The 26,380-nt window shown below is 33.6% G+C and overlaps 1 protein-coding gene across 2 annotated transcripts; it reads left to right on the plus strand.

Annotated features, from left to right (window-relative positions):
• Positions 1-1,624: 1,624 nt before the first annotated feature.
• Positions 1,625-26,380, plus strand: LOC123655712 (cell surface glycoprotein 1-like). Of its 2 annotated transcripts, XM_045591467.1 has the most exons (6): positions 1,625-1,765; positions 7,331-7,514; positions 8,473-8,685; positions 9,491-9,613; positions 24,859-26,232; positions 26,345-26,380. In XM_045591467.1, the coding sequence occupies exons 2-6, from the start codon at positions 7,344-7,346 to the stop codon at positions 26,360-26,362; spliced, it is 1,899 nt and encodes a 632-aa protein (XP_045447423.1). In that variant the 5' UTR covers positions 1,625-1,765; positions 7,331-7,343; the 3' UTR covers positions 26,363-26,380. The 2 variants fall into 2 exon arrangements, with proteins under 2 accessions (XP_045447423.1, XP_045447422.1); XM_045591466.1 differs by lacking the exon at positions 26,345-26,380 and having other exon boundaries at positions 24,859-26,319.

The following is a 26,380-nucleotide window of genomic DNA, read 5'->3' on the forward strand; positions in this document are numbered from 1 at the left end:
GTTATATTGTTTATGACTAAAAATAATAAACTTGTTTTTTTTTTTCAAAGTTAATTCATACTTTTACACATCAAACTATTTTAATGATCAGACAAATGATATTTTATTTTTTTATTAAACGTAATTATATGTTACATAAGAACATTTTTTAGATAATACTAAATAATATTTTAAAGACTAACACATCCTTACAAAACTATATAGTTAATAATTAATTAATTATTTACTTTCAATTAATGACCTGAAAATAATCATAACAATTCTTAAACTTCCAATTTTGTTAAATTTTATTAGACATATTACTAGTTGACTCCGGAAACGTTATTTTGCCATATAACAGCGATATCAAAACTAGATGTTGCCAGATTCCCAGGCCTACACGATATGCACAAAAAATTTCATAAGAATCGGTTCAGCCGTTTCGTAGGAGTATTGTAACTAACATTGTAACACGAGAATTTTATATATAAGAATATATATTATAAGGGTATAATTATGTCTCGTTCTCAAAAAAGTGACACAGGTGAATTTAACATTTTCATAAAAATATAGAGTATTGAGTATTTCTTTATGAAAATCTTTTCTTAGTGCTATGCTTATATAAAATTGGTGAAGGAGAAGTAAATTTGAACATTTTAGGGCCATATAATTTTTCACACATATTTTTTTTAGTGTACTGTTATTCTATTCCTAAAGTTCTTTGTCCAGTTGCTATTATTATCTTCATTTATTACCAAATATTATATGGATTTGATTTTGTAGTATACTCAATTACGATAGAAGCATTAAGCATTATTATTAGTGCAAAAATAGTTTGTGTTATTAGATCTGGGGTTGCAATTATTATTTGTTTTTATTGTTATTAATGTTGATGTTTGACAAAAGTAAATTAGTAAGTTTAGTAAGTTTTTGCTTTGTTAAAAATGAGTATAAAAAAATTCAGTGTGATGACAAATTCATAGGTCGTTGTCAATGTCTGGATATTATAATTTTTGAAAGAAAATATCGATCGAGTATCAAAGAGTATTTTTCATAATATTAATAGCATCTGTCCGTGGCTTCGCTCGCCTAGAATATTTACATAGAGGAGCTAATGTAGTGTGTAACCATTATATTATAACAATGCATGACCTCTTTGTACCTCATTTTTAGTTCATCATCTTCCAGACTATTTGTATAGCTCTCAATCAGACCTCATGAAACAGTCCTGCGAAAAACACTCTTGTTTCTTTCCTTAGGTTTTTAAAGCCATCTTTAGCTAATTTCAGTAATATGAAATTACAAACTAAACTTGTATTTACCATACAGTATTTTCGTAAACGCTGGGATAGTTTATAGTTATTTATGCTATAATTATGCAATAAAGCATATGTTAACTACAATCTTTACATGTATAACAACTTGCTTCTAAAGTTGTTGTAATTTAAAATTTGAAATATTTATGAAGGACCTCTATAATATTCCACAAGACACACGATTTAAATGTCTTAACCTTAAGTAATAACTAATATGTCGTTTAAATATTTCGAACGCATTAATATTTTTTTATTGGTTGGGTTGTCTATACGCATTGCTTAAGTTGCCGTACTGAAGCGTCTGAATCATACCGACCAATCATAGAGTTTCAATTTTGAATTTGTTCTCGGTGGGTGGAGATTTCGTTCTTTCGCCATATTGTGAATGCCTGTGAGTGCTGGAAGTGAATAAATTTAATAATTTAAGTGTGATTTCTTTGTCTTCGTTTTTTGGATTAAAAAGTCACAAGGTGAGTTAAATTGAGAATAAGTTTTTCTCATAACTTTGAAAAATATCCTAGGTAACATATTTTGGACGATTGTGCCGGCTGTTTGCTGCGACTGAACGTTGATTTAAAATGGAATTTAAAAGCATTTCGTGTTATTCGGTGAAATATTTTCTTGTTTCATTTTTACCTTAACTAATTAAAAATGACTAAAAACAACATATTTTTAGTGAAAATATTTCATTACTTGCACCATGAAAAGCAATTATAAAACGTTTCAATTTTCTGAACAAATGCAGTTATGAGTACTTGATGAATAACAAGACAAAATATATAAAAAGTATCATTTTTTTCGATCAATACTTTCTAATTTCATACCAAATGCACTTTTCCGGGAAACCCATTATTGTTGCATTCACTAATCGAATCCAACGATGAATCATCGTTGAAACTCAACCGACAATCCCTAAACAAAGGTTCTTGTTGTGCATCGGTATCTAATAGTTTATGTGCGTATTCAATTTGTAGTACATTTTTACAACCTTTTATTTAACCTTTCTATAACTCTTCTATCATAATGAACACGTTGGTATAACAGAAGGGATACGTTTAAAGTAAAACAGTAGTAAAGTTTTAAGTTTTGAAATATTAGCGTAGACATAACTATAGCCAGTCGTTCCTCAGTTTTATATTTTGTAACTTCTACTAAAAAAAAAAAAAAAAAAAAAACTATTTACTATTGCATAGGATTCATTAATGCTAGAGATTTTTTCTATATAATGACGCATATGAAACAAAGTTTATTGTTATAACACAATAAGGCAAATTACCAGGCACATGTGGACCACATCTGATGTAGACACACCCATGCCCCCTCAATCTGTTGTGAAGAAATAAATACTGGTTTCAGTAAGATCTATTTTGCATAGTATATTTTTCATTTTTGAAATACATACAGTATTTTATTATTTAGATTTATTGTTAACTTATAAATATATTTAAATTATAGATCATACACAAAATGAGTAATACAACAGTGTTAGATTAAAAAGATGAAAATATTAACTTGCAATCAAAATCATATACTTTTTTTGCACAAACTAAAGCTTTAACATTTTTATGTTTCTTTTATTCTTTTATTTTATACATAATTGTAGTACATGTATAAATATTTGGCCATTTAAATAATATATTAGGGAATTACAAAAATGAAAAGCAGAAAGAATGAAATGAAGAATGAAAGCTCTTCAGGCTGTCCATGTATGTTCATTAATATAATAATAACAATAATGACAGGATGCATGTGCTAAAATAGAACCAATGAAGTCATCTGAACTGGAAAAGAGCGATTGATAACCTGCACCAACATTTGCTGAAAGAGTTGTCAGTCTGTCATATAACCTTGACAATACCAAGAAGCAATAGATCAGAGGAACCTTCCTAATCTCTCTCCTACTGTGATCACTCACACCCAGCTCCTAAATCCACTAACACCACTAATCCGACAAAGACAAAAAAAGCAAGATTTTAAACAAGTATGCTTAAAAGGACAAAAAAATAATAATTTTGTGATAACCTTGATTGTTAAATTGTTATCAACATCTACTAGATGATCCATGTAATTTTACCTATTTTTATATTTACTGTCCAACTTATGTATCATAGAATCTTTCATAGACAATAAACTTCTAAATAAAAACAAATTTTATAATACCTTTTTTTTTTTAAATAATTTGAATGAGACCTTGTGTTTTGTGTCTTGAAAGTGTAAAATTTGAATTTTGGTGACTAAGTACAAGATAACAAAAAGGTTAACGCTTGGAGAGATATTATTGAATTATTGTTGATTCTTTCTATTCTACATGTCCCCTGGCTTTGCCTTTTTTTTTTCACAGATGATATATTCGGTTGTAAATTGTAGAAAACTTATAATAAGAATTTTTACTGCTTGGACTGCAGTGTCGAATATATATTATGTCACGTGGGAGTTGCGTAATTCTTACAGCAAATTAGGCATTTTCTGTCCTTTTGCAAAACGTTCTTCGATAGGCTTTTCGCAATTTTTTCTTTATCTGTGCTATAAGACGCTGCTTCAAACCAAATTTCAAGATTCTGAGTTCAAGGGAAGTACCTTGTAGGTAAAAATTTGCACTATAAACTTGTGTGCTTGATGTATCTTTTGATTGCATTAGCTTAGAAGTTTGATTTTTTCACAGCTTCAAGGGACAGTAGACTTGTGTATTTGATATAAATTTCAGCTTGATATCTCCTCATATATGAGAAAAAGGGTCTTTGACAGACAAACAGACAACAAAGTGATCCTATGAGGGTTCCGTTTTTTCCTTTTGAAGTACGGAACCCTAAAAACCGCAAAACCTAGATTAAGTGTATTTTGTTTGCGTGTATATAAGTATTGTCGGGCATTTAAAAAACTTAATAAACCGCGATAAAATCTAAGAGTTGTTTGTGAGTGGTATTATAATAAGTGAAATTCGCGTAAACATTACAAAACAGTCATAATTTTTTCCTAGTACAAAAGCCTCAGGAAACAACTCTGATACTTTAAAAGCCCTTCCTGAGAATACTTAAAAACAAGCACGTTTTAAAGAAACAGCTCTTTAAGTATTTTTTGTAATTAGATTAAAATTAAATAAGCTCGTGATAGGATATCTAATTTTATATACAATAACTAATAACGCGAAAGACATGCTCTCGTAAAGTAAACAAGACGTTAAGGAAATTCGAAGGCGACTACCGCAATATTCACATTATTATTAAAATGTTCGTTAGCTTTATTCTTTCTGTCTGGAAACACAGCCTTGAAGATTGTCCTCGGGGGCATATTTATGTCGTTCTCAAATGTAATCACGGTCCAGTAAATGGCCTGTTGACCTTGAATACGTTACAGTCAAGGTTGTGGACAAACTGAAGTAGAGAAAATAAAACATGCCTTGATTTAAGTGCCTCTTATTGTTACGACGATGTTCGAGATGATCACAAAAAAAGTTAAACTAGACAGGGAAGCACAGAGGTCGTTCACCCGATAGCGTGAATCAATTTGTAAAGTTAGTTCATTTGATGTGTGTGAATGCGTTTACTCACGGTTATGTTAAATAAACATAGCTACTATTTTTAGAAACAAAAAAGGAGGATTTACACTTTGTTACGTACGTACTAATTCTATTTTTTGTAGCACAAACCAGTGAATGAATTACGTATAACTCTAGCTTAGTAGAGACTATACATAACTGCATAAATTATTTACTATAAATGATTATAAAATAGACTTTCGCCGATCGTTACTGTTTATTTTTGTGCACCGTCTGATAAATACGTACCTATTTGTGTAACGTCTGTATCAATTTGTTTAAGAGATAAGAGTGATGCGTGACTACCACAAAGACATTGTACATTTCATAGTTTGTTTAAGACCAGAGTAACTACAAACGCTATCTTAGCTGTTAGTTTTATTACAAATAATTTGTAATGCGAAAGGATATCTATTTGTATCATCGCAGTTTATAAACTTGATTATGGTTTTCTACATTTTTTATTTACATTTCATGGATGAATTTGGAATAGAATAGATATTATTATAAGGACTACATATATTTTTTTGTTTGAATGTTTGAGACGAGTAAATATTATAACCTAAAATTAATATCGCGCTAGTGAATTTTTCGGTGAAAGTTTTATTTTAAACTACACAAAATATTTACCTACGAGATTTACAGACAAAAAAAAAATCATGCACAGGGCAGTAGATACCACTGTCATTTGTGTTGACAAGGGACTATAAAGCCGGTCGCTGCAACGTGTTTCTATTTCGGTCTTCGAAATGTATTCCGAGTTGTTCCCAGCACCCTGACCTATTAGCAACACTATTACCAACATGATCAGCTGCATCTATTTTAATCTTACAAAGATACTTTTTGAATCGTTAACAATAAAAACGTGAAACGTGACCCTTTACTTAACATTTCTAGTAAAATTGGGATCAAAAGCACTTTATATCTCATTAAGAAATATACTGTACATTACATTAAAATAAAATGAAAATGTTATTATGAATGAAAAGATAGAAGTAAATGAAAATCTGCTCCAAAGTTAATTTTAACATTTTTTTTTTGCATGGAAGAATAAAATGTAAATTTATGTTTTTTTTTTTTTTTTAATTAATACTCCATATGATGGTTACATTCATGTTTTTAGAAATAAATTAAAAAATTGGTAAATACTTGTTACCGTTTTTAAATAAATTTAACACTAAGTTTGATTATCAAACAGAGCAATAAATTTAATGTATAAGTGGTATTATATTGATACAATGTAGGCTCAATAACTAGAACAATTATTTAACGACAGTTTAAAATTGATTAGGTAGTTTGTTTTACGTATTTAATTGCTACGCTACTGATAACAAATGTCAACACGTGAATAAAAATATAAAACGGAAGAAGCTTATTAAAACAAATCGTAATTATGATATTTTTATTTAAAAAAACAAACGTGATATTTTTAATTATATCGTGGTAGTGATTAAGTGTACCGTAACAAAACAATGATTTATAAATAAATTAACAAATAAAGAGCTAAATTATACTAACATAAATTAAATAAAATTTATAAGAATAATATATTATTCTTATTTAATCATATTTAAAAACAAAGCATAATGGAAAAACCTCTGTAAAATATAATAGAATGCGTGTACATTTCATTTGAAATATAAGTCATGCGGTTAGCCTGTGATATTAGTCGTGTTAGATTTAACGTACTATATTGTGTTTCAAGTAATGTCGCAATATGTTAGTTATCTAAAGCTAATACTGGTAAAAATGACGAGAAAATAAGAAAAGTATAAAATAAACAATTAGCTGGTAGAGATTGAAAAAAAGAATGTCACGATATTTTTCGTAAAATAGCAGTAGTATCAGCGCGAACTCGTAAGATCAGTGGCGTGCACAACAGGTATGTTGTAGATTTCTTGTCATGCGTATACAGTAAGTGTAAGCAAATTGTTTACACAACTCAAGTGCAAGTGTAATACGTGCCAGCTTTGGCCATTTTTCCTGTATACCGGCTACTGGCTTACTACTAAAGTTTATCACGTCAATAACTTACTGATAAGCTGTACCAGCACGAAGTAAAATAGGTCTTAAGTAACTGAACATTATGATTAATAAGTTGTTCTCAAACAATTTGTTTTACAAGGATCGTAGCTTAATCCACCAGATTATCCCTTTGTGTGTTGACGGATATATTCCTTACAATGGGTAACGATCGCTATCAGGTGTATATGATAACACCCGGGTCCAAGTGCTTAACGTGCTCTCTGAGGCACGATGGGGAGACCCACAAGGACAGACATCCAAACCGGAAAGAAATACTTATACAAATACAAATATCTATTCCGAGCGGAAATCAAACCTGCAAACCGCCGATGCTTCGGCGCGTACATGGCACACGCTCCACTACACTAGAGCGGCTCTTATAAAGTATTAGAAAACAGAATTGGTTACAGCCATTTTCGAAGTTAGCGCATAGATATATACTTTACATAAAGATGTGTTTTAAAAATGTAACTAGGCTATCAGCGAGTATGGGTGCTAAACAGAGCAAGCGCTCGGTGGATATAAGCGGCAAGGAGGCAGAGGGCGCGGGCGAGGTGGCGGCGGCGGGCGCGGGCGGCGAGGGCCGCGTCGAGCAGCTCGCCGACGCCGATGCGCTCAAGCCTCAGCTCAACGGCGACGCGCACATACACGAGCCTTCGGTTAGTACTTACGTTTAACTCAATCACGTGATGTTTTCTAGCAATTTTTCAACCCCCCTTACCACTGACATGTAGTGCGATTTTAGACTATAAAAATCGCGTCTATTTTAACGCAAAGTATATAGAAATTTTCAGAATAATCTCTTTAAATACAGATATAATACAGTTTCTCGGTAGACATTAAGGTTGCAGGGAGTTATTGGTTGTTTTTTTGTTTATAAATCGCTGGTTCAACGAAAAATAATATATCGCATTACAGGGTGAGAGAGGACCCCTGTGTTATATCCTAATATTTATCCAAACCCTCGGCCCCTTTCGAGTCTTACTTCAGTAATGGACATGGCATTATTTTCTAGGTGTACCAGCGTCCATATGTAAATATCCTTGAACCAGCTACAACATTTGGATTTTTATAAAGTAGTACTGACTACCCTAATTCAGCCACCTAATTTTATGCTCATGACAACAAACAAATTGTATAATATTCCAAAATTTGTAAATATAGTTTTCGGAACATAGGGCTTACGTCATTCGATAGTCCTCGATTCCTGCGATGCTAGAATGAGCATGTAATCGCCCTTTAGGTGACCCTCACTTAAATAAACAATATGACGCTTTTGTAACGCTATGCCTGGACATCAATATTAATTAACCCATGCGGGTACATTATGTTACAATCAAGCCTTTAATTGCTTAACAATACCTAAACCCGCATACCTACTAAGTCATAGAAAAAATGTTATTATCGCAGACATACATTTCTACTGCTTTTGTTATAGATAACAATTTTAGTAATAGCAAAGGAATGCATCGCTTACCATTTAAAGACAGCGATAGCGGAATGTTAACGAAGACATACCAAACTAGTCACCGCATCCGGTCGATTGATAAAACTAGCCATCTTTTATGATGTTTCTCAGGCGTCGGGGCAATATTAAAACGAATATGTATTACGCAGGACAAGGAGAAACAGCTCGACAGCGGGACGCCGGAGAATGAGAAAGACGCCACTACCGAAAAGGAAGGTAAGGAACAAGAAGACGATAAGGAGAAGAACGGAGAAGAGAAGCAGGAGACGCCAGTAACGAATGGTGATGCCGAGCAGCAGAAGGAAGAGAATGCGGAGATCACACCGTCGCCGGAGGACAGCAAGAAACCAAAGAAAGAAAAGGTTAGTCACAGTTCAGATCTCAAACTTTTTTTTTTTTTTTTAATATATTTATTCACTGTTCTCGACGGCGAAGATACAATTACAATTTTTGAATGACATTTTTAATATATATTCGCTTGTGTGAAATTTATAGCTACAACAAGTAGGGTACAGTTACAAATTATTGTGTGATGAAGTCAGTTAAAAACTCAACTATAAATATTTAAATCCATCATTTATATAATCTGTAGTTTTAGTCTGTTAATGTTCAACTAATATATATGCTACAAAATAAATAAAGCATTTTCATTAATCCATAATAATAAATTTATCTTATTACGGAGAAAGATATAAAGTTAGTTTACAACGTTGCCGCGCGTAAAATTGCGCAATGAGTTTAAGAGTACTAGAACAAAGAAAAACAAGTATATGTACTTGAAACATTAATGTTATAGTAAGCTATTTTACTTTAAAATATGTTTATTTTTATAATACATTGCACGTATGCGTCACCACGAAAATATTTCGTTCAATATGATGATGTTACCATTCCAAAGGCCTCTATTGATAATAATTAAAAACACTTCTACGAAATAGAAACAATTAATCCACCGTTTTAATTGTCTGTTGACCTTCCAGTGAAGCTTAACAATTATTTAGTCAATTTGATAGCGTCAGAATATTAAATGACATAAATTAATGTCTTAGCTTTTTAAAGTATTTTGAACTTTAATTTATTTAGTCTAGCGACTGCTTTGTATTGTAAAAAAAAACTGCACTCTTACACTCTTTATTAGATAAATTTTAATTATTCTGTTATTGATAGGTCAAGAAGAAATGGTCGCTGAGATCGATCAGTTTCAGCAGAAAGGACAAACCGAAACAAGAGAAGAAACAAAAAGAGGAAGACGCCAAGACAAACGGAGAACCAGAGAAAGTACCTGAGGAGGTGAGTTGCATCTTTTATTTTGTGTTCCTGTTCTATTTATTGTGCTCCGCTGTTCTACCAGCGGCACCTACCTACTACCGTGGGAATCTCGGAATACAAAATAATATACTATATGTTATACAGGCCTTTAAAACATCACAAACAATTCGCGATTGAAAGCGTGAAGACGCAACACACATCTACTCATTAGCAAAAACATCTGCAATTATAATATTAGTGGGATATGTTTTTTACTTCGCATGATTACACACAAATACAATGTTTTTTTTTTATTTATTTTTTTAAGACAACTTTAAAATACTATTTGAGGACATCAATTCACTTATTCAGGAACTGAGCAAAATCGTTTTTTGTTCAGTGACTTGCAATATGCATACTATAATCAATAACTTTCTACTTCGTACTACATCTTATTCGTATTCCGTCAACGCGGTCAGAACACAATGCAGTGAATACGCGCCCCTTCGCGCTGCCGACCATCCATTATTATGCCGACTTGACCTACTTTCGACGTGCTAACTTTGTTTATACTTGATGTGTTATATTAAATTGCTAGCATGTGGTCGTAATGAACCTTAAAATTGTTTGAATAATTATTCGAGTCATCGACCCCGCCGGAGAAACTCCGAAGCGATGTGAAATCATTTGTAAATTACGGCAATTCGCCGCTCATACAGATAGTACTTACTCTAAAGTTAAAAACGTTTTAAAAAGATAACTTACAAAAATGATTTTAGTACGCAAAATTATAATTCTCTTACGTAATATTAATAATTTAAAAGTCAACATTGTGCATAGCTTAATTAGTAATATTTGTCGTATCGGATATAACTTTGCGGCTTGACCGGGTCGAAACGAGCGATTTCTATGACAAGAAACTATTCCGTCGTAGTGCATTGCACCCGAACCGGAGCGACGCGGCGAACAATGCACATTATAATTCAAAGCGGTGTTATATCCGCGCTAACCAAACGTGAGCCGACATTGTCCGACGACGATAGCGACGCACCGTGACATTGCCGATATTAATAATTCATTGATAATGCGATGGTGACAACACGGCCTATGCCATAACGCCTCACGTTCATCATTTATTTTTCTGAGTAATTGGCTCTTTTGAATGATAACGTATTCCTTTAGGGTTTGTGTACATAAAGTAGCGGGGTACCGTATTATAAATAAATCCGAGCTTTTGTTTTTTCTTTGATCGCTTTGATGTAGATTTCCAAAATTGTTTTTTTTTTTTTTGTATTTTTGTAATCCAGTTTATAACGGAAGGATAATAATAACTTAAAAGTTTTAAAATTTACCTACCACAACAGTTTCCCTTAGAATAAACCAATCTGAGAGCTTTTAAAAGTAAAGTTTGGTTAAACCGCGATTGAGATCTACTGGAACAAATTGGTGGCGATCGCTTCCAATACCCACATATTTTAATATATTACGGGTATTGTCATTTGTAACTTCGGCCCCAAGTGGTAGTTAATGAGACATTAGATCAGGAATTATTGCATTAGATACTTGTACGATTTACACGAGTTACGGTGAAAGTAGAAAGGACTGATAACACTCGACAAGGAATAGAATGAAAGTGCATATCATCGTAGTGTATACTTACATGTTGTATAGTAAAACTGGCCGTTGAATAGATTATAATTTCATATTTTAAGCGAATTTAAAATGTTTTATACACATATACAAAATTAAGCTTAGCTACTCCTGACATTAGCTATCTGGAAAATAGAGCCAGATGTCACGAATAGATGTTATTGGTATAGTTGTCAATGAAATGGATCGAAGTAGAAATGATTGTCGGGCAATAGGTTTTTGATGATTATGAAGTATTACCCACGGGTAATCATCTGGTATCATCACTATGACCCATAGTTTCGAGAAACTGTTACTAACGATAGGTCTCATAAAGCTCAAGTGTACTCAACGGACTACACAACGAGATATGATTGGCGTATCTATAAGTGATCATCGTATGAGAAATGAGGATATCTGTAGAAGAACTGAAGTAGGTAGATTGATTCAACTTTCGAAGAACCGATGGTTGTTAAAAGCCCTAAAGCCCTGCTTCCAAAAGCGCTGTATAGGCTAAGTGTTGTACAACAACTGAGTACAGAGGGTCCAGCTGTGTATGGTCATCGGTTGACGACATCGATCTTGTAAACTTTCATATGTATTCAGGAAAAAGCTGTTTTTTAAGTATTTTTTTTTTATATAATTTTATTTATTTACATCGATTAGTAATAAATTGACACCGCGTTGGCGCAACGGTCACAACACTCGTTTGTAGCTGTGTGGCTGTGTTATTTGCGGGTTCTATCCCCGCACATAACAAACATTTGCATTGGCCATACAGATTACAGATGTTTGCTGTAGTCTGGATGCTTGTGCAGTCCTTGTGTGTCTCCCCACCGTGTCGCGGAGAGCACGTTAAGCCGTCTTCCGGTTGTTATCGTGTACACCTGATAGCGATCGTTACTCATAATAGGGAATATATTTGCCAACCTGCATTGGTGCAGCGTGGTGGATTAAGCTCTGATTATTCTCCTACATGGGGAAAGTGGCTTATGCTTAGTAGTGGGATATTACAGGCTGAAACGAGTAATAAATTAGTCATAAGGCAACAAGTACGCTACAAAAAGTTATATGATTAATTAGGATATACTTACAGAAACAAACGTTATTATTAAGAAATATATAAACGAAGTGTCAAAGTTTTGATCAATCAAAACTACAACTTGATGATTTTTAACCGTTTTATTTATTGCAAGTACAAGAAGACGCGTCTTAATTATGATAACTATACTTGATATTTATTTTTAACTTAAACATCTGCGAATCGACAGAGATGGGCAAATAAAATGTTAGGTGTAAGAACCGCGTAGTTTTTAAAATAGGATTTAAGCTTATATGTGGACAAACAATCGGTACCACGATTACATTATCCCACATTTAAGCTAATGTTCAGAGATTAAAAAAAAAAAATGTGGACCGTTCAATTTTGACAATCAGCTTCGTTAATCATAATGTCTTCAAAAGAGTATAACCTCCGATCAGCTTAAGGCGGATCCAGCGCACCACGTGTTAGTTTTAGGGTCATTAACTCTAGGTCTCCCGCCACGAAATTTTGATACTTATAACTATCTCACTTATATGCATGTGATTTGCGATTACGGTAAAATATTAGCTGCGTCATTAAACATATTTCGATTCCTCATTTCAAAATATTGTGTAAAATTGTAATAGGATATCGCGTGTTTGTCTGAAGTAAGTCGGTTCCTTGCTTTGCATTAAAACTTGTTTGTGCAAAATAAAATTAGTAGTCTGGGGCAGGTTTTCCGAGGCCTGCAGTGGGCGCAAGACCACTTGTTGTTGGTTAACGCCACAGCTTGTTATTCGTTTTCGTCAATTTTTCAGGATTAATCGCAAGTTGTATTATTATATCTTATTGTGAGGAATATTTGAATTATTCATACTTTAGTAATACGCGGAAAAAACCATTGCTAAGTGTTTGTAAAGTATTTTATATTGTTACATACAAATAGGCATAATTTATGGTATTCAGTGCCTAATATCAGCGAACAAAAAAGAAACAACAGAACGATATCTATAAATGGAACCAGTTTAGATCGAGTTGGTGTGTAAAGCATCGTGTAGACAGACAATGGTATGCTTGTATTTGTAACGAATACGTGTATCAAAACTTACTACCGGCGGAGTAACTTGAAGAACGAAGAGTTCACGTTGCATGTTTATCAAATAACCGACAGTCTATTTTGATAATACGCTGTTTGAATAAAGCTTTGACATAACAAGAAAGGAATTCATCACTTTTTAATACTATTGTTCGATCGTTTATGAGGTTCTTGCGAGAAAAAAAAGTGTTTTGTCGAATTGTTTGTAGCTATCAATTATTATTATTTATTTCTTTTGTGCATGTGTATCATCGAATCCCGTTGATAAATCAAACGAAAATAAAAAGTGGATTTTTTTTGAGGCAGTATGAATATTTTATATTATCATTAATATTTTATTACCTAGACTTCAACATTCCACTGTATGTTCTCGTTTTCCCTTAATAAAGTTCGTTACTGTTTACCCTCATTATTTATAAATTATTTGTAAGTCAGTAAACCTACGCATATGAATTTTACTCAATTGAACGAACAATTTAAATTAGTTTAAAATATAAACAAAAGTGTTGGTGGATAATATTTGTTAATGTATATCTAAATTTAGTATGTACATATAAAGGTCTAGTCTTACGAAGTGAAGGTAACTGGATACGTATTCAAAGCGATTGGTGTAATCGGTGCCAAGACAGGGCGACAACCTCTGATAGCACCGCGACTATGAGTTATATGATAGCGCGCCCAAGCCGGCCGAGATGCTACTGCTATCTCCTCCGTTATTTATTGCCCATGCAAATTATACCGTCCGTCGGTCACACGACACTGTCTGCAATGTGGCCACTTATGTCGTTAATATCTCGAGAATAACTCTAAAGCCCCTTATTAGGTTCTGGTTGAGCTTTAACGTGCTAGCTAATTGCTGCTCTGAGTTTAGGATACTGTACTTATTTATATTCATAGCTTTTTTGTTAATAATATGAAAAGTTTAAAGCTTGTGTTTATTAAAAAATTAATGAACAGAATATACGACGAATATTTGTGTTTGCAAGCAAACGAAAAAAAACCGACTTCAATTATATCAACAAGTACAACACCACATTTTGAAACTCTCATGTGACATTGGGGGATGGGTGAGGAGGTTGAATAAAATCTCACATCTCACCAGAGACAAAAAAATTTAAAAAACACCTCACGTAATTTATGGACGCCCCCAAAGCGGATGTTTATCATGACTGTGGTCACATTTAAATTTCATCGAGATCTGATTACAACTTGTGGAATAATCTTTGATAATGCGTATTTACTTGACTATTTTTTAGTCTACCTACGTTGTATTACTTGTCAATATAATTAAAGTCTGTTTTTCTTCGTTTGCCTGCAAACACACTTATATTATAAAACGTAAAGCCGCTCCCCATATAGGGACAAGAAACCCTATAGTGGCAGTTCGGTTGTACATCTGCTAACCAAATCATTACTGTCAAAGAGTTTTTGTCTTACACTATATTGTTCGAATATATTTTTCGTTGAAGCTGTTCTCAAATTATGTTCCACAAGTATTTTAAAAGCTGTACTTTTACTTTCAAAATTTGCAAATCGAAACAGCAATTTGTCAAATCTATAACGACACTTACAAAATGGGGCTCTATAACGGAAACGTGTAACTCTTTTCTTTTTTAAAGCTGGCCTAATATTACCAAATATTTATTACAAAACATAACAGTTGTATGGGAGAGCGATTGTACTTGACCGTATATTTCTTTTTTCTAAAGTTTCTGAAATATACCTGCGAAATTATAGAGCGGAAAAACCTTCCTGTTGTCGATATTTATATTCTGCTGTGGTGTTGTTGATTCATCGACTGTTTACCGTTATCGGATAAATGAACGCTCATTTGGAACAAAATTGAAATTAAATTGAAGGTAAATTTCGATATCTCAACACGTGTAATGAGCAGTTTAGTAAATTTGAGTGCCTATAATTTACATATACGTCGACCATCGATTAACACTATCTTTATTAAAGTATTATATTATTTTAAGTCAAAAATATTATTTGCGTAAAGCTAAATATTATTGTTATTTTATTTTAAATGGAAAATATTGTTATTATAAAGTCAGTCATTATGACTTTGGTGACCACATATCTCAATTACTAATTGTGTTATTTTGACTTTTTTAATGTCTTACTACGTTTAGCTACGTTTTTATGGTGGTCAAGGATTCTTGTTCCGTTTATGAACCGATTTTGATAATTCTTTTTTTTTTGTTTTTGTTGGAAAGGCGGTATCCCAGGTGTGGTATCATGATAAGAAAACCAGGATCTAATGATGGGATCCCATAGAAATCGAGGAAAACCCTTGAAAATCCACACAACTTTTTACTAGGTGTACCGACTTTGACGATTTTTAATTTAATCGAAAGCTGATGTTTATCATGTGGTCACATTTAAATTTCATCGAGATTTGATTACAACTTTTGGAGTAATCTTTGATAATGCGTATTTACTTGAATATTTTTTCGTCTTCCTACATTGTATTACTTGTCGATATAATTTTATGTCGGTTTTTTTCATTTGCCAGCAAATAATTATTTGTCAGTCTTTTTACACAAGTCTTTTTATTTAGGCTTGGTCATTGAACTGCAAACAAAGGGGAGGAAACGGTGACAAAGATCGTCAGTCACTTATGTATCTACTACAACTACAAGCTCCTGAAAATACTTTGTCTAAACATTTAAAACATCGACAATAAAAAAAACCACAAAAATGAAAAATGCTTTTGTTTATAAATATTGCTACCGTTATAAAATCAGTACGTAGCGACGTCACGACAATCGATACGATATGAGCGGCGATATCGAAAAATAAAAACAATGTATGTTCATGTATCTGAACAATGCCAGGTAGTGAGCTTCCTGTGCGTAATGCTCGGATGTTTGCCCGCGCGCATTGTGTTCGTCTCGGCCGTTGGTTTCGTTTATCGTTTCGACCTTTGTTGCACGGTGCGAGTAAAATGTTATTAATTATTACCGTAGATGGTTGAGGAACAGTTAAAATAAATAATACGTCAATCGGATGCATACTGTTGATTTTATTTTGTATTCTTTATTTTATTTTTATGATCGGCGCAAGTCCTCCCTCGGCTTAAATATATGAACATAATTATAAAACAAATAAAATAAAAACGCCTCACACTCAACGGCCACCACTAAGATTTATTCCTGTGTCGGAGTCAACACAATATACAAGCATGAACGGCCAGACCACTGTAAATTTCTGTATAGCCAATACAAATGTATGTTTTCTTTTTAATTAAAAAAGTATATTGTTTTAAAATGCACCCGTGTGCCTGTTATATGTTACATGTTTCCTTTATAGACGGGTTGTCTGTAATAAATCACTGTCAGTAATAAGACCGCCTTTGCACTTTACAAAGTTTACAAAGTTTGACAACTCGATTAGTGAAGGACTGGTGCTCAAAAAAGGTATAAAATACCTGTTCTATAAGTCATCAGGTCCCCCCACAAAGTTAGGAATACAGGATCATGTACACAACTGGTTCAAATGGAAACCAGGCCTCGTAGATAATGGTACATATAAGCTTATTTTACAAATCTACGGTAAGTGCCAACAAAGACCCAATAGGTCCACAAGAAAATGGAGATAAAAAGAGAAAAAAAAATACATACCATAATTATATACCTAGAGTCAGCTGCTTAATAAATATGAAGGTTTTCAGTATCATCATATATGAAAGATTTGAGCCAGTTGGTAATGGTGAATTTACATTTCAGTCTTGGAAGGTGATAAACGGGTATAATTATTTTTATTTATTTCTTTATTCAGTATGTTTTTTCTCTTCTTTTTAATGTTGTTATTGTAAAGTGTGCAATAAAGTATAAATAAAATAAATGTATGCCATGTGCTGAGTTCAAACCCGCAACCATCAGCGCAACAGTCACAAACCAGTACAGAGATCGTTGCGCCAACGCGTCGTCAAAAACATTTGCGTAATATATAAAGTAAAAGCGTCTACATTTGCTTTTAATTATAGTTTTATGAGGAAGGAATGTTTAATGCAATAATATACGGGTGAAGTTAATGTCGAACTTGGTGAATCATAAATTAAAAATTTGTTCATCCTTATATTAAACGCCCAATAGGACAATGCATAACTCAACTGCCATGCTTCACTTATCTGAAGAAACTTAACTGGTTTTTCATTTGTCTGTAAAAAAATATGTATTCGAACGTTGCATTTAATAATTGAATTTTAAACTGCATATAAGTACTTATATTTAATGGAGAATAGTTGGATTGTTATATTTACTCATTTTAAAATAAAAATTGTAAAAAATGTCTCGTCAAACGTAACACAATTTTAGACATTAATGATTACTCAGTTCGACAAACGATAAGTTGAGTGTTACTTTAACAGAAAACTGTCACTATTTTGTTCCGGAAAAAGCATTTTAATGCGTTCATTTAAAAACATTTCCGTTCGGATTGGCGTGTTTAGCCTCCGGAAATCCGAGAATAGGCATGTGTAGATTTATTAAATTGAGCCTCAATAAAGATCCCGGCGACACCCGCATTGCTTCATTGAATAAATTATTTATCGACGAGCGAACTAACACCATGCATTAAAGGCTTTTAAAATTCACTGTCTTGAAGTTTAATAACATTACAAAGCTTTAAACCTGTTTATGGTGGTCTGTACTTTTTGTGAATATTTCGTTTTTAATTTATTTTTTACTAGCTTCCCGCCCTGGCTTTGCACAGATATTTAACAAAAATTTCCAATCCCTATTTTTTTTTTAAATAACTTCTTCTTTTCGTTTCGAAATCGCTTGTTTCCCTGTTTAAATCGAACTAACTCTCGCGGGCGACACTGCGCTCACATATTCAGAGAGCTAGGCTCTAGGATATTCGAGAAAGTTTGAGAATATTTTCCTTCTCACACCTAGAATGTTCTCGATATTGTCGTCCACCGTAACAATAGGTTCTGCAGCTGTAGCATACGTAATAAAGGCGCGAAATTTAAAAACTTGAATTTTAAGGTGTTTTCAGAACTAATTTAAATAACTAAAATTATGTCGCTTTAACTCCAAAATATAAGTTAGCTACTGCTGTATAAATACATAAAATTTAAGAACTTTATTATAGTAACAAATGTAATTTAAGACTTTATTGAAATTGGAATTTTAAATTTCGCGCCATTACTACACATGCTGCGATTGCTCGCAGCGCCTTTCGAAATGCAACCCAAATAATCGTTGTTTCTGAATGAAGTTCTAATACTCAACAACAGATGGCGCCACTACACTTAATTACCAATTTGAAGGGTTGGAAAAGCCCTTATATCTTTAAAAACACACCTTTAGGTTAAAACTGGAACTTTCTTGTTCGAGAGGTGATAAAGGGCTATCACACTATATAAGTCCCTTTATCTTGCCGGGCCGTTTTTAAGTTTTATCGGCACGCACATTTTATCAACTTAGTTTTATTATATATAATGATAATGATGAATATATCGTTGTTTATTTTTGAACTTAAAACAATAAAAAGTTCATAATTTATAAATAAAATTTAGGTTTAAGTAATAAAAGATGCATCGTCTGTTTATAAACGATAGTAAACTTCCTTCGCTCTTTTATTCTTCAACGCGTGTATGTGTTGTTTCGATACTTGCCAGATTGGTTTATACTTGAAGTTGTTCCGCTCTTGTTACGACGACGACGACGACGAGACGCGTAGTAATTAAACGCGGGTTGATATTTGTTATCGTTAGCTTATTTAATTTTATAGATAATATAGTATAGAACATATAAATGAATAAGTTTAAAATACTTAGGAAAATGGAAGATATCGTCGGTGATACCATGTAACTAACACTTGGTAGTACTGCATTACTACAAAAAAAAAAAATACAAATTTCGTTGTGTGGAGGTTCTTTCTGTTGGCATCGTCCATAAGGTCAGTTGAGTGCTTCGTCTGATAAATTGCTTTAAATGATAAAAAATCAAAATCACGGGCGCAACAATCATCCAAAAGTATTTATAAAACCGCTATATGCGTATCATGTCATAGAAAGAATAGATGTTTTGTTCATTGTTCGTGAATTTAAAGGATTTTAAGAAGAAAAATTGGACTTGAAAGTAAATAAATGTCGATAATTGAATTGCCATTATGTTAGTTACTAAATGAATTGCTAATAAACAAAACCATAATACTTATATCACAAAAGCTTGTATACAATTTATTAGATTAATCTTTTGATGAATATAAAAGGTGGTCTCCCAAACATTGTACAACAAACTGCAATGACTGGCCGAAATAATTAACGTACTACCTATGGGTGTAGCGATTAAAATCTGTTTTAATTGGTTTCCGGAAAACGTTTTTAAAGAGATAAAGATAAGAAGAGTAAAAGAAAGCGAATGTCTATTCTTGAAACATGGAAAAAACAAAGTTGAAAGATACGATACTAGAAAAGAAAACGCATATCGGGCTTAAGAAATGTGATAATCAGCAGAATGGTCAATTTCGATAAATTTTCGAAGGTGTAATACGGCGAGTGTTTTTTCTTAATCCACAAATTAATTAATAAACCGGGGACACTGTTAAGCTATATTATAGTATCAATGACGATATTCGTTTCACAAAATCAGTGCCAGTATTAGTGATTAGATTAAATATTATTTTGTGTGTTAAGTATATTATTATGTATAATTTCGATATTATATAAATGAAAAGTTATATAGAACATCTATGATTCATTCGACTTCCTTGCGAAACGAAGTATCGTAATTCAAGCAGCGGCCGTATTACTAGAGGTATGTCGACAAAGAAACGACGAACCACCGTAATCCATTGTTATTTAAAGATCTCGTGTGTCATAAGAATACTAATAAGTAATGTACAGAAATCCCCAGACAGACAATAACCGTTGGTTATGATTATTACGAGTAAAATAAGAGCCCAGATAAACGTATTATAATTATACCATACCATACCATAATACCCTGCGGTCACCAACCCGCCTGCCCACCGTGGTGACTATGGGCAAAACACATGAGTTCCCGCCATTTTTGGCGTGAACTTGTGGAAGCCTATGTCCAATAGTGGACTGCGAAAGGCTGATGTGATACCACAGTAGGTATCACATCAGCCGTTCGTCGCGTTATAAATTTTACAATAATAATTACTATTTTTCTAGGTCACACCTGAGTCACGAAACGGTATATGACGATTTTAATGAATCAGCTATCAGTTACTTGAACGTAGTTTTACTATTTATAGATTGAGCGATTCTATGAATTTTTATTAGTCATTTATCTCGTCAATGAAAATAGTAACGCTGAAAATACCATTACCATTTATAGTTTAATCTAAATATTTAAATTTTATACAGATATAAAAATTAATTCAATGAAATTATGAATAAATTATATATATCTACTTGTAGATGTTGTTTTTTTGGCGTTTATTTTATGAAACACGAAACTGTGTGCGAAACTTACATATATAATTTTCATGTCACAATGTTACCATACTCCTCCAAAACGGCTGGACCGATTTTTATGAAATTTTGTGTACATATATATAGGTCAGAGAATCGGCCAAAATTTATTTTTCATACCCCTAAGTTATAAGTGGAATAAGGGGCTAATCTATAATCTATAATATATATAAACGCGAAAGGTCATTCATCACGAAATCTCCGAAACTATAACACCTACAAACCTGAAATTTGGCAGGTAGGCTCCTTATAGGAAGTAGACATCCGCTAAGAATGGATTTTACGAAACTCAACCCCTAAGGGGGTAAAATGGGGGTTGGAAGTTTGTATGAGAGTCCCATGTTTTTGACGTAAGAGACTTGAAATTTAAAATGTATGCTCTATAGATAGAGATATAGGTCACAAGGTGTTCAAATAATGTATCTTTAGAAATCAACTCCCTTTTGGGGTTAAAACGGGGGATGTTACGTTGACTCACTAATCACGAAATCTCCGAAACTATAATGCTTACAAACTTGAAATTTAGCAGGTAGGCTCCTTACAGGGCGTAATCTATTGCTAAGAATGGATTTGAAGAAACTCGACCCCTAAGGGGGTAAAACGGGGGTTGGAAGTTTGTATGAAAGTCCCATGTTTTTGAAGTAAGAGACTTGAAATTTAAAATGTATGCTCTATAGATGGTAACAAGGTGCCCAAATAATGTTTCTTAGAAATCAACTCCCTTTTGGGGTTAAAACGGGGGATGTTACGTTGACCCACTCATCACGAAATCTCCGAAACTATAACAGCTACAAATTTGACATTTGGCAGGTAGGTTCTATATAAAGCGTAGTCATATGTTAAGAACTGATTTAACGTAACTCGACCCTTAAAGGGGTAAAACGGGGGTTGGAACTTTGTATGAAAGTCCCATGTTTTTGAAGTAAGAGACTTGAAATTTAAAATGTATGCTCTATAGACGGTAACAAGGTGCCCAAATAATGTTTCTTAGAAATCAACTCCTTTTTGGGGTTAAAACGGGGGATGGTAGGTTGACTCACTCATCACGAAATCTCCGAAACTATAACAGTTATAAATTAAAAATTTGTCAGGTAGGTTTCTTATAAGGCGTAGGCATCCACTAAGAACGGAATTTTACGGAACTTGACCCCTAAGGGGATAAAACGGGGGTTGGAAGTTTGTATGAAAGTCCTATGTTTTTGGAGTAAGAGACTTGAAATTTAAAATGTATGCTCTGTAGATGGTGAGGAGGTGTCGAAATAATGCATCTTAATCTATAATATATATAAAAGCGAAATGTCACTTACTCATCACGAAATCTCCGAAACTATACCACCTATAAACTTGAAATTTGACAAGTAGGCTCTTTATAGGACGTAAACATCCGCTAAGAACGGATTTTACGAAACTCGACCAGTAAGGGGGTAAAACGGGGGTTGCAAGTTTGTATGAAAGTTCTATGTTTATGAAGTAAGAGACTGGAAATTTAAAATGTATGCTCTATAGATGATGAGAAGGGGTCCAAATACTGTATCTTTAGAAATCAACCCCTTTTGGGGTTAAAACGGGGGATGGTAGGTTGACTCACTCATCACGAAATCTCCGAAACTATAACACCTACAAGCTTGAAATTTGGCAGGTAGGTTCCTTACAGGGCGTAGACATTTTTTAAGAACTGATTTTATGAAATTCGACCCTCAAGAGGGTAAAACGGGGGTTGGAAGTTTGTGTGAAAGTCCCATGTTTCTGAAGTAAGAGACTTGAGATTTAAAATGTATACCTTATAGATGATGAGAAGGTGTCCAAATAATGTATCTTAGAAATCAACTCTCTTTTTGAGTTAAAACGGGAGATGGTAGGTTGACTCACTTATCACGAAACCTCCAAAACTATAACAGCTATAAACTTGAAATTTGGCAGGTACGTTCCTTATAGGGCGTAGACATCCGTTAATCTAAAGGGATAAAACGGGGGTCGGAAGTTTGTATGAAAGTCTTATGTTTTTGAAGTAAGAGACTTGAAATTTAAAATATATGCTCTATAGATGGGGAGGAGGTGTCCAAATAATGCATCGTAATCTATAAATATAAAAGAAAAAGGTCACTAACTCACTCATCACGAGAACTCAAAAACCGCTGGATGGTCTATCCATCCAGGTTGGACAAAGATAAAATTTGGCACGGAGGTACATTATAGTTAGCAGACGTCCGCTAAGAACGGATTTTACGATATTCCACCGCTAAGGGGGTTTAATGGGGTTGATAGTTTGTATTAAACATATACAGCCTGAAAATAAAACTAAAAATGTGGTGTATAGAGAGGTTTTATAAAAATAACTATTAAATTATACTAAATTGTGCCTTTTAAAAAGTTACTCAGTTTGATAAGCATTTCAAGTGACTGAAATAAAAAAATAATTTGCGTTAAACAACTTAATGGTAATGCATATCTTCATAACCACGCGGACGTAATCGCGGGCAACAGTTAGTGTATTATAAAACCAGTCCCCAAAAGTGTATGTGACTGATTTGCTCAAAATCTACTGAACGGATTTTCATGCGGTTTCACCATTGGAGAGAGGGCTAATAGGAAGGTTTACGGAACCGCTAAGCCGATTTTGATGAGAGTTTAACTATAATTTTGCCGGGAAAACTTTGTGACACACTAATTTCAACGCGGGCGAAGCCGCGGGCACAGCTAGTAACATATATGGCAAAACAACATTTGCGGGGTCAGCTATATTCTAAACTATATTTTTATATCTATAGGAATGAAATAAAACGAAATGTTATATTTCCTCCTCCATTAAAATCGATTGCACGTCCTTAAACAAAAATAAAACTTTATAAAAAAAATTCTAAATATATCTGATTTTAGAAAAAAAAAACCAGTGAAAGCACAAGTAAATTGATTTAAAATACAGAATAAGAAGTCTCTTCAGCCTCTCACAATCTACTGCTAAGCATAGGCCTCTCCAAACATCCGGGTTTTCCACAATCCTCATCCTTCCACCACCGGCAATCTTACATATGTAGAGGTCTAGCGGGCCAGAAAAACGCTCCTGAGATACAGTCTTTCTCAATACATAATTTTTAAAACACTTGAAACTTTATTTGTTTCAATTATGGCTTTTTAAGCATCAGATTGAAAAGATTTAAGTGAACATAATTAGTATCTTTGAGGATAAAATATATAGTTTACCGTTTCAACATACTAAAATGACCTTGTATCTAGATATCCATTTGAGCTAGCCACAATGCTGCGGTTGCTGCGCACCTAGTAGAGCAAATATCGAATTAATTATGTATAGTGTGTATATTTTTTATAAAACGATGCAAATATTATATGTTTAATGTAGGTAACTAAATACCCTCTGCTTCTTCAGTCTTTAATTGACTGATGTACAGATTTAACTCTTTTTTAAAAAGAAATACGTATATAGTACCTGTATCAATTTAATACAGTAATTATTAAGTATTATATTGAAATTATCTCTTAAGCTCTTCTTCACCTTATTGAATATTCATTGAAATTGCCAACCGCATTGGAGCAGCGTGATGGACTAAGCTCTCATCCTTCTCCTACATGGGGAACATATTAATATTTAATATAATGAAAGAAAATAAAGTTTATATCAGAATCATCATCAATCAGAATATTTAAGTGTATTTCTACATAAATTTTAATTATTACCAAATTTTATAATTTATTTTTCACTACCGAAAATACCCTATGCTAATATTTTATTTAAATTAGACAAAAAAATATATTAAATTGATTAAAAACAAAAGACCATTACACTTCTTAGTCTTTGACAACACAACCTTAATAATATTCAAACTTATAATTTATATTAATAATGGTCGAATTTCGACCACTGGGTGACCACTAATATACGTAAATACATTAATTATTATACTTACACGTGTTTCGTGAACTACATACACTTAATTGATTTAATTATTCTTATCCTAAATAGAATATAAAAAGGTTACAGTACCTCTAGATAATACTTTCTGCCGTCGTTATAAGACGACAATAATTCATACAAACGAATAAATTTATTTATTTGTTTTCAGATTGCTGAAACACCCGACGCGGAAAAAAATGATGTAGTCCCAAAAGACAAAACTGAAACAGAAGCCACAAAAGAAAAAACTCCAGAAACGCCAGTAACCGAACCAATTACGAACGGCAGCAGCACACCCGAAACACCAAAAGAAGAATCGCTCGTCCCCGACGAACCAACAACCGCCGTAACTAGCGAAAACGACAGGCCCGAGTCTCCTAAAGAAGAAGTCGCACCAAAACAAACGCCTGTCAATGGCCTCGCCGAAGATGAACCTAAAAATGCAGCTCCAGCACCCGTTGAAAGCGAGACTAGCAAACCTGAGGAACCGACTTTCGAAAAGACTGAACCCGCTGCAGCCACTGAAATCCCTGTCAAAAATGAGGTTTGTGTTGAAAAAATGCCTTTAATAGAGCCTACGCCTCCACCACTCCCCGCAAATCCTCCCCCCTCGTCAGTGGTTTCCTTTGCCGCAACCACTATGGCACCAGAATTGACAGATGCTTCGCTGGCTAATGCTGTTGATATCACATCAAACACACTATCCATAAAGACCTCCGAAATTAATAAAACTCAATTAATTTCTTCTGATATTGAAATTGAATCGCAAAAAATTATTACTGAAGTAAAAACTGAGGAGAGTTTCGTACAAATTACAGACACATTAAACGAAAAACCTTCAAATAATTCTTCATCGGATGAACAACCTCAACAAGAAGAAAATATTTCAAATGATATTCATAGAGATAATCAGTCAGAAAGTGTTGTTAAGAGCGAGAGTCCATTAAATAGCGTCGATATCGCAAACGACGTTGTAATAGAAACTGAACAATCCAAACAAAAGTCAACTGATACGGTTCTTGATGATCAAAACCAAACAGAAAATTTATTAGTTAAACAAATCGATGACTATAAAGAGGTTCAAGTAAACGAGGCGGATGTTGAAAAGAACGAAAAGAGTGTAGAAAACCTTGAAGTGGTTCCAGAAAACAAGGTTATAGATTCAAATGTAGACACGCTTCTTGAAAACGTTGACATTGAAAAAGAGAATCACTCGGCAATTTTCGAAAAAAAAGAAGACGATAGAGTCATAATTAATGGAGATTCGCAGACGGAAGGTGATCCGGTGGAAGCGGATAAGCCGATAGTTACACCGGACGAATCTTTGCCCCCTCCACCATCGGATGCGATGGAACCGTTACAGGATGACGGAGAAGCAGCTAGCAATGGCGTAACTAGTAATGGCGTAGCTAGCACTGATGTAGCGAGCAATGACGTTGCGAACATTGAGGTAGCCAGCAACGACACCTCTGACGACTCTTTCCCGCCGCCGCCCAGCGAGCTGTGCCGCTCCGACTCGGACGTGTCGCCCGACACGCTACAGGTGAATACCGCCGGGTACTCTTGCTCTAGTAGAAGATTAGTATCTTAATTAAGGAGGTTTTGATACATTGATTCAATCTCAAAATTAGTTAATTTGTTTCCTATATTTCCAGCATGTATGGAATAACTGAAGAAGATCCGGAACACGA

This window comes from Melitaea cinxia, chromosome 8, assembly GCF_905220565.1.
Source record: "Melitaea cinxia chromosome 8, ilMelCinx1.1, whole genome shotgun sequence".
NCBI lineage: Eukaryota > Metazoa > Arthropoda > Insecta > Lepidoptera > Nymphalidae > Melitaea > Melitaea cinxia.